Source organism: Harmonia axyridis, chromosome 4 (genome assembly GCF_914767665.1).
Source record: "Harmonia axyridis chromosome 4, icHarAxyr1.1, whole genome shotgun sequence".
Lineage (NCBI taxonomy): Eukaryota > Metazoa > Arthropoda > Insecta > Coleoptera > Coccinellidae > Harmonia > Harmonia axyridis.
The window spans coordinates 8,545,375-8,558,305 of record NC_059504.1 but is presented as its reverse complement, the minus strand read 5'-3'; the positions used below and the strand labels follow the sequence as shown (position 1 = coordinate 8,558,305).

The window sequence follows — 12,931 nt, the reverse complement described above, 5'->3', positions numbered from 1 at the left end:
TATTTGGCTTGGCCGTCGATGATGATGCATGGCCGGGTAGTCCCCATGATTTTCTTCGCTTCTGATTATCGTAACGGATCCACTTTTCATCGCCAGTCACGATACGATGCAGAAAACCCTTTCTTTTATGTCGCTGAAGCAGCTGTTCGCAAGTGAAAAAACGCCGTTCGACGTCTCTCAGCTTCAGTTCGTACGGCACCCAATTTCCTTGCTTTTGGATCATTCCCATGGCTTTCAAACGCTTGGAAATGGTTGTTCGGTGAACTCCCAATGCTTCAGCAAGTTCTTCTTGCGTTTGACACGAATCTTCATCAAGCAAAGTCGCCAATTCTTGATCTTCAAAGATTTGCGGCCGCCCGGAACGCTCCTTGTCTTCCACGTCGAAATCGCCACTTTTGAAGCGTCGAAACCATCCGCGAACACTTGAATCATCTACACAACCTTCTCCATAAGCTTCCTGAAGCAACCGATGCGCCTCGGCAGCAGATTTCTTCAAATTGAACCAATAAAGTGAAACTTTCCGCAAATGACGTCGACTCGGCTCAAATTTCGACATTTTTACGATTTCAAAAATTTATGATGCGAAAAAATTTCAACTAATGTGTTAGTGTGGAATTGTTGACAGATGAATAAGCTTTGATTATGACATATGTAACCATTAAATACTCGCACAGTATTGGTGGCGCCATCTCTTACAAAAAACGGGAAAGACTTATTCACACACCTGATATTTTTTAATTTCAACGAATTTCACAAATGATTTTTTTCAATCAAATTCACTAATCCTTGCATTCAGAATGGTTTACCAATCAGCAACATATTAAATTGTCTGAATGCCGTGAAATTAATTTAATATGTTGATAATCCTAATTGACGAATGAAAAAATCAAAAATATTCTTATAAATTTTTGATTTTTCGCAAAGAAATTGATGATATATACTTTGTGCGGAACACTGATATATTTTCAAAATATTCGTGAAAAAAAAACTAGCAAAAATCATTACAAAAGAGGTAGAATTATAATTTCGTGAAAGTCGTCGTACAGTGTTGCCCCCTACTTAATTGCTTTGAAAAAAAGAAGAAGATGAAGTGAATGTTCACCGTACAAAGTTTGGTAATCAAAGGAGCGCCAAAGAGAATAATGAATGGGTACCAAAGTTTGACTGATATGCGAAAAACCACGTAGCGGTAATCGCCTTTAACCTAAGAAATTACCCACCTGACGTTTAGCATTAAACTGTTGCTGCTCTATGTATCTAGGCAGATAAGTAAGTCGTTGCGCCATCTCACGGTATTCCTCCTCCAACTCGTCGCGGCGGCACATAGAAACCTTCCGCACATCGTAGGCAGCTGGTCCAGGTCCCTCCTTGATTTGATACGTTGTCCTTTTGGATGTGCGACGAGACCAACAACAACCGCTATAGGGATCGTCCTTCACACAGGAGGACTGTAATTTTGAAATAAAAATACATGGGGTGAGATTCGATAGGTTGGGGACCCGGATAATAGAGGGCCCTACTTAAATGAACTGTGGCATCATAGACATAGAATAATATTATTACATTATATGTTATTATACACTCTGTCGCAAGAATTTGGACAGTAAATGATTAATGACTTATGATTTCCTCCCTTTTTTGTTCAATCATTATTTCAAACAAATTTAACTTTCTTCAATTCTATTATTGAGAATATTGTTACTCTTTTAGTGTTATAACTAACCGGTTTCGGTTATAAATATTTTCTTTACACGCTCTATTAGTGTGACGTCACACACCGCCATTTTTGGTTTTCCTGTCAGTGTTCGGAATCCAAACAAATAAATTGTCATTAAAATTAGTACGGTTTCGTCGAAGGAATTGACTTATTTTCATAAATAAGAGTATTTGATGAACGATTTCAGTATTAATTGATAGACAGAAGGAACGAGGTTAAGGACCAATTGCACCATTCAAAAAAAAAACGCTGTTTACCTAATCAATGTTTAGTACTAATCGATGATAATAATTTCTACCGATTGCAGCGTTTGATACTAATCGATGTTTAGCTAAACATGAGATATGTTTGGCAACATTTCAAAATATCGACGGTGATCATAGAGAAATCAGGAATTTCAATTTTCTAGTATAATGTTCTCTGTTCTTGTGGTGACAAAGTTAAAATAAATCACAAATTATCATTATAAATTGTCATTGAATGATAATTCACGATCTGAATCAGAATCCATATTTCAATTTTGAAATTCCTCACAAAACCAAACACAGAAACATATAATGTGACACCATCAGGTTATGTCCATAAAGACATAATATTTATGGTTATGTAATAAGTCATATGTTTTGACGTTTTGAGTTGCGCAGAACCATGGACATTATATCAAATTGATATTAGGTCTATGCGCAGAACTCTGTTTAAAACTAATCGGGAAAATAAACGTCCAAATTTTCCTGTTTAGTGTAATCGGTGATTAGGCCACATTAAACGTCATTTGACAGATGGTGCAAGAGAAATCAAAAAGCAATCAATGTTTAAATTTTTAATCAACGATTAGGCAAATGGTACAACAGGCCCTAATACCAGTAAGTTTGGATCCTGTATCATTCCCCAGATTTCGTAAAAAGCCGTGTTTATTAGTTGAACTTCAAGTTCAACTTACTGGCATTAATCTCGTGCCTTCTGTCTATCAATTAATAGTAAAATCGTTCCTTAAATAATCTTATTTATTAAAATAAGCCAATTTCTTCAACGACAACGTACTAATTTGAATGACAATTTGTTTGTTTGGATTCCGAACACTGACAGGAGAAGTGAAATGGCGGCGTGTGACGTCATCACTAATAGAGCGTATTCCCATTCAAAGCACTCAACATCTATAAATTCCACAAAATATGCGAAGAGTTAATGTTTTTATGCGCAGTAGTCACAGTAGTGTATTAGAGCAAATGAGCAGTATGAACTTTGTTTTTTATGCACATTGAATGAATTGATCAAAAAATGGGTATAGGTATACGATAAAAAAAGAATGAGAGAAAAAAAAAGAATTTTTAAATTTCTAGAAAATCATGCAATTTACACTGTCTATGTGTGAATCCATAACTTGGTGTCTTGTTTCGATAAAAACCGATCAGCTGAAAAAATATATCAACATTTTCTGTGCCGGGTGCACAGATGACACTCTCAGCGCCATGCTTCTTTTTTCTCTTGCCAAAATTTCGGAACATAGAGATAATTTTGGATCGAAATATTACAGATGAAGGGAGGGACGCTACATTTGTTGTTGTTTGAAAATTGGATAAAAACTAATTTTGTGCATTGATTGATAAAATACTGTTTTTTGATGGAAAAAATGGTGTGCTAGCAAAGCAATAATGTCGTGAATCAACTATATCCCTTACCACATTGAAATAATATGTCGAAGGTCCAACTCCTCTCTTCGAAGGTGGAACATTATTCTTGATTATCCTACCATTTTCACCAATTTCGTATCCATAAGCGTCTCTCTTCGTTGGTATAGAGGGTGAACTACCTAGGAAGCTGTAAGGTACATTGCACAGAAAAATTCTCCCTTTACCAGGTGGTGGAACATTGCTAGGTTGTTTCCGTTTCCCAGGAATTTTGGGATCGTACGTCCCTGGTGGTGGCACATCTGAAGGTTTATACACAAAACGTTTGGCTTTGTTCCTCAAGGAATGGCCTCCCTATGAAAAAGTATATTTGGGTAACATAAGGATTAATACACTGTTGTTATCAAGGGCGTAGAAATGAGAGGGGGGTACTGGGGGTAATTAACACCCCCCTCCCAAGATTTTCAAAATATTAAATTTTAGAATTCTCGCAAAGACGAAGATGCAGTTGTAATGCTACTACCTCAGTATTTTAAATAATTCTTTCCTGTAGCGATATAAAACTTCCACAAGAAAATTATGAGGTAAATTTTTGTGTTCAATTTCGTTACAAGATTCGCAAATGAAATGTAAAGAGATCATCAATTGCTTCCAATTTCCAATTGTAAATATGAATAAAAGATATTGATTTTCTCAACAACGACAGTCTAAGGAAATACACTGCGCATTAACTTACATTATGGAAATCTCAAATTTATTCTACAACTGAAGGTGTTATCAATGATAATTATTTTTAACAGAATTATGCATGTATATGTTATCCACTTTCAACATTTTCCTTCAATATAGATGTTTTTTCCCAGCAGGAATAAAAAAAGATGAGATTATCAGATTTTGAATGTATTGGCTCCATTCTGAAATCAGTTGTTCTCGATCAATTCTAGTGATCAATAGTTTTTCTTTCGTTTGATTTTCTACACTCGATTGCTATGCAACGCGAAACACGCAATTTGACCCAAGAGGAATGTGCCCAAGCGGTAGTTTTGCGAGAAGAAGGGTGGACATACACAAGAATTGCAGAAAGGGTTGGAGTTGCCCATTCAAGTGCGTCCAGAATGTTGTAGCGATTCAAGGAGACAGGTGTGAATGTCCGAAGACCAGGACAGGGTAGACCACGGGTAACAACTGCCATTCAAGAACGTTACTTGAGAGTTTCTTCGTTGAGACAACGGTTTGCAACCGCTCGCCTCCTTCAAAATCAGCTTGAGAAAACTCATGGGGTGCAAATTAGCACTCAGACAATAAGAAATCGCCTCAGAGAATATGATTTAAGGCCTCGTGTCGCGGCAAGAGGCCCAGCTCTTACCCCAGCCGCGTTTGGATTTTGCGAGAGAGCATATCCATTGGGAAGAGGCTGATTGTTCACTTCACAGAAGATGAGTCTAGATTCTGCCTCTACCATTGTGATCGACGTTTCCTTGTATACAGACGTCCACATGAAAGATATGCTCAGTACAATTTCCTGAATACTACTGGTTTCGGGGGAGGATCGATTATGGTATGGGGTGGAATATCTTTGACTGCTCGCACAGACCTAGTGGTCGTTGATAATGGAGCTATGAATGCTGATAGGTATATAAGGAACATTCTTGAAGAGCATGTAGTGCCATTTGCCCCATACATTTGTGAAAATTTCATTTTTATGGACGATAATGCCAGACCCCATCGTTCGCGCATCGTTGAAAAAGTTGAAGTCTCTCGAATAGAATGGTCAGCAAGAAGTCCAGATCTCAATCCGATTGAGCAGGTTTGGGACAACCTCAATAGAAGGCTGAGAAGTTCAGAAAACCATCCAGCTACTCTACAGGAATCAAACTCAGAGAAATCTGAGAAGGATTAGATCAGAACATTTTAAGATCACTCATTTTGTGTATGAACCGTCATTGCCCAGCTGTAATTAACGCAAGGGGTGGAAATACCAAGTATTAAATCACTTATCAGCATTCCAGTATTTTGAAAATTGTTTATTCCTCTTCTTTCACATAAAATTCGGTGAAATCCTGAATTTTTCTTCCATTTAATGTGTCTTGTTTCGTTCAAAACCTTCACAAGAGAACATAAAAAATAAGTTATAAAGTCAATGTAGAGTTAACTTTCATTAAAATTGAGGTTTTCAGAATGTGCGTTAATTTTTTTGCGCAGTGTATATTGAATAATTAATCGTTCACAAATATAGATACCTATATGCACAAGGATATCTACTTACCACAATATTTGTTTTAGATGTACCATCATAAAGAGCATCGGTATATTTTGGGTGTGCGAATGAATTTTTCCTTTCTGAAGTGGCTCCAAACGGCACAACATTGGCTGAAACAATTAATAAAGTGATCTGAAGTGAGCATGATCATTAACACATGAAAAGAACAATGCGAATTATTATTATGTTTTGGAGAGGAGAAAGCTCCTCACCATTTTGCGTATTCCACAGAGTTTTCATGACTCTAGAAGTTATACTCTTGAATAAGAAAACGATAGTTTCTGATTACTGAATCTCTCGCTTCAGTTTTTCTCATCACATACAAGTAATTGAGTTGACCTATACCAGAAAGCTCCTGAAGCTACCACGAGCTGAACTTCGAGTAGGACTGCTGACAGGATGCTGTCGGAGCATACCTTTTGTACCGCATGGGTAAATCAGCAGATGAGATTTGCAGGCTCTGTGGAAAGGAAGTAGAAACAGCCGAACACATAGGGTGAAAATGTCCGGAGCTGACTGGCCTAAGAACCACTGATATGGGAAAGTCAGTTCTGGATACTCACGAAGTAATAGCCATAGCTTCTAAGGTTGTCGTCTCTTTCATCAACAGCATCGACGGCCTCCCTGGGTTTGTATGAATATGTATAGGGTTAAGAACAAAAGTTCTACTTTATCAGTTCCTGGCAGGCTAACAGAGCCGTAACGACCCCGATTCAGTGAAATAATAATGAAACTAGATTGCATTATTGAATTTGGAGTTACCTCTTTTTGGTGGAAAAGCATCATCAAGGATATAAGTATAGGGACCAACTTCCGGAGGTGTAGCTGAAAGCTTTTCTAGCCCAAATCTTGGGGAATTATTGTACATATGGAAAAAATACACAAAAAAATGACAAAATAACAAAAACTGTCAATATTCGATCAACCAGACTGTCATAGGTCAAAATTTTCATGGAAATCATTCTATTCTTTTTCTTTTTGAAAATTTTAATGAAAATAAATGATCGAATGAAACATAGATGCACGCATGAGAGGTCGTGCAGCGCAGAGCATTGATTCCAACATTAAACAGAGGAAGATTGAGCTCATGTCACGTGATGACGAGGAAGAGGAAAAAGATGTTTGATAAGGCAAGCCAAATCGCGAGATCTAAAGGGAAAACAATATCAGATTTTTCCTAGATACATCGAAATATGTATGTTAATCCAATCATAACATTGGTTGGTTGTTTAGGCCTCTGGTGGAAGTGTTAACATTGTGCGTCTCTCCTTTCTGTTATAGAAGATTTCTTTCTCTGTGCGTTTTCGGATTTTCCAATGAAAGATTTCATTTAGAGTAGCCCGCTATCTTAGAGTTGCAGAAGTTTGAAGTTGGGAATGTTTGAGATTGACTTGAAATTAAGTCAAACTCAAGTCAATTTTTCTGAAAAATAAGTGAAATCTAACTGGAAAATGGTTACAAGTTTGAAAATTTAAACTGTTTGTCAAACCAGTTTGAAAGAGTTTGAGAAATAATTTATTTGGTAGATATGCCTTGAATGTGTAAAATATTTATGATAAATATAGTAAGTAGGTAAAAAAGTACCTACATCAATTAAAAAAAATACATTATTTTAAACTTTTTTCAATCAACTCCATCTTGTCACCTCAAAATTCATCGTGAAAGGTAAAGTGAAAAGTAGGTGAATGCTGTGATCTCCCTTTCGTGTTCTTTCTTGATGAGATGATCACAATTGGCGAACGAGATCATGTGATTTAACACCTTTAGACTTTTTCTTCCAGGGTTCGTGCAAGTTAAGGACTGTGCCAATGCTTCACAATTGATTTAAAAGCTTAAAGATGGAATTTGTGAAGTTATCGAAGACCATCAACCGCAAATGTGCGAATTGGCCATGGAAGATTTCATGAGAAAGATATCGTTTTCCATCTTTAATGGCAGTCATAATAAACATCCATTGATTTCTCCCGAAATATACTCGTTTGTTTTAATATCAAGATTAAATTTCTTCTTTAAAACCCATTTACTCATTATTAGATCATTGAAAAAAAAAACTTTCAGCTTTGGGTATTTCAAATCAGAATTGATCCTGGTGACTTCAATATAAACCACCTACAACACCTATTTGTCCACTGTCAACCACAGAGTCCAATTGAAAATAATATCCACTTATTGTCCAATTTCAAATTAGCTACAGTAAATCTTATTAACGAAATAATTGATGTAATCTAGAAAATAATAGACATAAATTAGGTCATCTCATTGGATTTATAGGTCAGTTCAGACGAATCGTTTTCTAACTCTAGATGGCAGATAACAAAATGGTGGCAATAATATTATTCACTTTGATTTCCCTTGTTGCAGGAGATAAACATGTATGTATGATAAATGCCTGTGATAGTTTGAAGGAAGGGAAATTATTTGCCGAAGAATTTGGGCTCGAACTGATGCAAAATATGACCAGCAATCTGCTCAACAATTTGGAAAGGCGAATAAGATCTCTGGAGCAACCAGGTGAGGCATTAATTTTGAGCACTCGTCTTTACGCCTTTGGAAACTGTTAGGATATCCAGCTATACAACTTCATCATGAGCATGATCCAAATTTTCCTCATTTTTAGTCATCTTTTTGTCAGTCCACTCACCAACAAAATATGCAACATTGATGAATTTTTACCTGACCACTGAATATTATCGAACATTTTCTAAAGATGTTCTCTTTTAGTGTGGATAATCTCAAAAGAGAACAACAGGTGGTTAGAGTGCTCAAAAGGTCCTTGCACATGCTTGCCAGAAACAAAGTCCATAAGCTGCTGGCAACAGAATATAGCTTCTTTACCCTCCGAACAGGTGATTCCTCACGATGTCTCAGTTATGTGAGTAATATGAGTAAAAAAAAAATTCAATCCATTTTTCCAAGTTTACTTCTAGAGACCTAGGCATGAATAAACTTACAACAATCAATAAAGACGCATTCAAACATCTCCTGTTCTTGACGGAATTGGACCTTTTTGATAATCAGTTGGACTACTTACCAGAATCGGTATTCGATGACCTTGAAGATTTGAAGTATCTGTGAGTTGATTTCTGAAACTCAAATATTTTGATTTTCTACTGTAAATCAATTTGAATCAGTTCAAATTTCTTCAAATCGAAGTATTTTGCTTCATATTTTGATTAATTCACCATTTCAGCCGATTACACAAGAACTTCCTCTTGGATTTTCACAAGAACATATTCTGGGGGTTGAGAAATGTAAAAACTCTAGACATTTCCTTCAATAGACTGAGGAACATACCAGAAGATATATTCACGGTTAGTCAAGATGTGATTATGCTACACTTATCTGGAAATACACTACAAACCCTTCCAGAACTGTTGTTCAATAACTTAAAGTACCTGGAGGACCTAGATATAAGTAATAATGACTTACGATACCTTCCAATAGGTGTATTTCGAGATCTCAATTCTTTGAAGAGGTTAAATTTAGCTGAAAACCAGTTGAATGCTTTTAATGAAGGTGAGTTGGTACCTACTCAAATAAAATATTTATGTCAGAAGTTTATTGAGCTTATTTTGGGTTGAATAATAAAATTTTCTGTGAAATTTTCTGTTTTAAGAATAATATTTTATATTCAAGGTATTTTCGATACTTTAGCCAACTTGGAATATCTGAATTTGAGGAAGAATAGAATTTCTCATATTTCTAGAAGATTACTGGGGAATATGCATAATCTTAAGATCCTCCAACTCGCTTCGAATAAAATCGACAAGGTAAATATGAAGTAAAATATTCCATAATACAGCATAATATGTCACTCAATGTTTCCCAAACTTGGCGCAATTCTTACCAAGATTCAAAAGATGCTGATCAAAATGTCGTATCATAAAGTTAAGTCTGAAAATATTGAAGGTTAAGTGACGCGACCTTTTTTATGTTTGAAAAGAGGATTGAAACGAGTTTCATGTACTGATGAAACACTGTTTTTCTATGTAAAAATTTTGTGCAATCAGAGCAATGGCTTAAATGATATTCAGACTGCTCTATTGACTACAACAGTATTAAATAAGGTGATCCAGGGAGAGAAATTTGGGTCTTATGAAGAAGTGTTTGCCAAGGTTGAAGCAAAGATGAATCTTACTACAAAAAAAGTATTGAAAACTTAGATGAGTGCATGTAACACTCTAAAAGGTGACTGTATTGATGAAAAATACGAATTCTCAAGAAAACATGTGTTTTTAATGTTGAGGCCAGGGAACTATTGAGTGTACTATTAGGTGTGCAACTTTTCTTCCGCGATTTTGCAATAGATGGCTGTAGCGTGGTAGTCGAAATAAATAGATCATACCTAGATGTCATACAGCTTAGGTATTTATAAAGATAACGCCAATTAAATATTTGTCGATTTGTGTTATTCTCGATTAAACATGTCGGCTTACGAGTCAAATTCTCGTCAATTGCGGGAGGTTTTAATTTTCTACTTCAATATGAAGAAATCATGATAAAGTGGAAACGTTGAAATGGGAAGTCCCACCCCAACTGCCGTATTCTCCAGACGTTGCTCCCTCGGACTATCACTTGTTTCGATCAATGACACACAGCCTGGCTCACCAGCACTTCCGGTTTTATGAAGAAGTAAACAATTGGATCGATTCGTGGATCGCTTCAAAAGATGACGAGTTTTTTCATCGCGGGATTCGTACACTGCCCGAAAGATGGGAGAACATAGTGGACAGCGATGGACAATATTTTAAAACATAATTGTATGACCAGTGTTTTTACAATTAACCCTCAAATTTTGAAAAAAAACGAAAGAAGAAAAGTTGTAAGCCTATGTTTATTTTTAACGTAATGATACCCCATTTTTAAGATATTATCTGTCTGAAACAAAGAAGACAACCAAAGCCTTATTGATATATTGACTTGTTGGGAAATTTTTCATTGCTCATCATATTATTTCTGCTGAACTTGGTCAATATCCCCTTTTTTTTGTAAGGCGATGATTTTACGCTTCAACATTTTGTAGTTTTCCTTGAAATATAAAAATTGAAAAAAAAAAAAGTATTACTCAAGAAAATCGATATTCCATTTTCAGCTCGACTTAGATACGTTTCAAGATCTCACAGAACTTACAGAATTAAACCTGGGACAGAATTACATACTCGATCTGCCGGAAGGACTTTTCATCCAAAATGGAAAAATTGAGAAATTGATTCTCTACTCAAATTCTCTAGTTGATTTGAAAGAGAAGTCTTTGATGGGATTGGACAATCTTTCAGCCTTATTAATGAACAACAATTTGCTGGAAAACATTCACCCTGATGTTTTTTTGTACGCACCGAATGTTCAGAAGTTGTGAGTTCATACATGAGTTATTTCACTATGAAAATATTAGAGTACTACAGAAAAGTATTTTTTTCGGCAACCGTCCGGGAAGTGCTCACTTCCTGGACGCTTTTTCTCTGAGAAAGTAGCATTTCCCGGCCTAGTCCGGAAAGTACGTACTTCCCGGACTAGGCCGGAAAAGAATCATAGAATTCATAGCAACCGAGATAACGGCTGACAGTTCATATGAAATTAGTTGTCAAAAATTTGCATGTTTTTTGATCGCAATCGCAATAAAATATTGAAAGCAGCAGCGATAGTGTTATTTTACATGGTTGCCGAAAAAATATTGTACGCAACACGCCCGAAAATGGTTTTTTTGGACTCACAGACTTCCAGGACTCGCTTACGCTCGTCCTGGAATTTTGTCTATTCGTCCAAAAAAACCCTATTTTCCGGACTTGTTACGTAAATTACTATTTCAGGCATTTAGACAGCAATAAATTCCGATTTTTGCAACCTAACACTTTGGATCCTCTAAAAAATATAACGTCAATCAAAATGACAAAAAATCAGTGGCATTGCGATTGCAATATTCTGTACCTTGCACTGTGAGTATACTTTTCTAATATCAACCTCTCATTATACTGAGCCTAATGTCTATTTCTCAGTCAGGCATGAAAATTTTCACCTATGTTTTACCACTACCGATTCAAATTACATCTCTAGTAGTATTTAATATAATAAAAATTTCTCCTTTCTAATTTGGATGTGTAGTCAAAAAAATTATGTTAGTTGTGAGATTTGGATTTGTCCTCAGAGTAAAAAACATAGCTAGAGGGAGCATATTTCATTTTCAGTGAGCAAATTTTGTCCCCAACATGAACTATCTAATTTGACATGAAGCGCGCGGAAATGAAAACATATCATACGATATTTCACCTAATTCTCGATTTTCTCCACAAAGAACGCACTTCTTATGCTCTATAATGAATCAACGTTTCATATTAACTCATAATATATAGAAATAAATACCTTAATATATCAGAAATTCAGAAAACAAACTTCAAGCGTGCTAAACAACGTGAAACAACCGATGACAGTAGGAGAGCAATAGTTGCCAAACCTTGGATATCAGCAGGTAGATACAGAAAAAAATAAATATTCTGCTTATTATAAATTCGACAATTAGGAAAAATATTGGATTCCAAATATTCAAATTTGCATATTCAATGAATAATCACTCAAATAAATATATTTCATACAATATATGATAATATACATTCATAATGATATAAAAAAATTGTGGATTTGAAAATATATAACAATCCGACAACGTAATCTAACCATGTTGGGGACATGTATAAAAATTGCGTATACTTCCTCGATCTATGTTTATTACTCTATGGGTTTGTCAATCTTTTTTTCATAGGCTTAAAAATAGACACTAAAAAGACATAGGGATTTATTTGTTGTTTGTTCGAATTTATCATTTCTTTCGAATATTTATAAATTTCGAAACTTTTTGAATCATTTCAGATGGGTTTCTGACAATAACAACAAACTATGGGATTCTCAGCCAAGCTGTAGAGGGCCAGGTGATCTAGGTGGTAAACTCTTAAAGAACATGAGATTCCAACATCTTTGCGAAGGACAGTGGGCCAGCATGATCAATCTGGCACCTAGAATTCCAATAAAACATAATTCTGTGAAAGAAGGAGACAAGTCGAGGGATAGTACTTTCCACAAAGACCAAAACTAACATTTTGTATCTTCGAATATTTTCTCAGAAGAAGCTGGAACACAATCAATACTTACCCTAATTAACAACTTGCTTTGTCTGTTTCTTGCTATTGAATTTTGAATTATATGCAGTTTTTATTAGTTATTTCCCAGCCGTCGACTTGTATTGAACCATAGTTGAACGTAACAATATTCGAACACGTCAAAATTATCACAATGATAGCGATTTCGACAGGGGCAAGAGTTTTGCCTATCGAAATA

The 12,931-nt window shown here is 35.7% G+C and overlaps 2 protein-coding genes across 4 annotated transcripts in view; one reads left to right on the top strand and one right to left on the bottom strand.

The window, feature by feature from the left end:
- The window catches only part of LOC123678567 (sperm-tail PG-rich repeat-containing protein 2-like), a 52,049-nt gene extending 45,497 nt beyond the window's left edge, over positions 1-6,552 (bottom strand). The window contains exons 1-4 of one of the 2 annotated variants that reach the window (XM_045615668.1): positions 6,368-6,552; positions 5,612-5,715; positions 3,397-3,699; positions 1,221-1,448 (exon numbers count right to left, since the gene is read on the bottom strand). In XM_045615668.1, coding sequence (XP_045471624.1) covers positions 1,221-1,448; positions 3,397-3,699; positions 5,612-5,715; positions 6,368-6,473 — 741 coding nt within the window. In that variant the 5' untranslated portion in view covers positions 6,474-6,552. Of the gene's footprint in view, positions 1-1,220; positions 1,449-3,396; positions 3,700-5,611; positions 5,716-5,817; positions 5,861-6,367 lie in introns of those variants that run through there. The other variant, XM_045615669.1, reaches the window with a different exon arrangement.
- Positions 6,553-6,774: 222 nt separating this feature from the next.
- Positions 6,775-12,797, top strand: LOC123677710 (carboxypeptidase N subunit 2-like). Of its 2 annotated transcripts, none has more exons than XM_045614392.1 (8): positions 6,775-8,116; positions 8,327-8,477; positions 8,522-8,676; positions 8,796-9,121; positions 9,242-9,375; positions 10,698-10,957; positions 11,413-11,538; positions 12,467-12,797. In XM_045614392.1, the coding sequence occupies exons 2-8, from the start codon at positions 8,385-8,387 to the stop codon at positions 12,687-12,689; spliced, it is 1,317 nt and encodes a 438-aa protein (XP_045470348.1). In that variant the 5' UTR covers positions 6,775-8,116; positions 8,327-8,384; the 3' UTR covers positions 12,690-12,797. The 2 variants fall into 2 exon arrangements, with proteins under 2 accessions (XP_045470348.1, XP_045470347.1); XM_045614391.1 differs by having other exon boundaries at positions 6,777-8,116; positions 8,533-8,676.
- Positions 12,798-12,931: the final 134 nt, after the last annotated feature.

Coding starts and splice junctions, on each gene's coding strand:
- LOC123677710 (XM_045614391.1), top strand. CDS start 7,909: ATGGCAGATAACAAAATGGTGGCAATAATATTATTCACTTTGATTTCC. Junction 8,478..8,532: donor CCTCACGATGTCTCAGTTAT/GTGAGTAATATG, acceptor GTTTACTTCTAG/AGACCTAGGCATGAATAAAC. Junction 11,539..12,466: donor AATATTCTGTACCTTGCACT/GTGAGTATACTT, acceptor GAATCATTTCAG/ATGGGTTTCTGACAATAACA.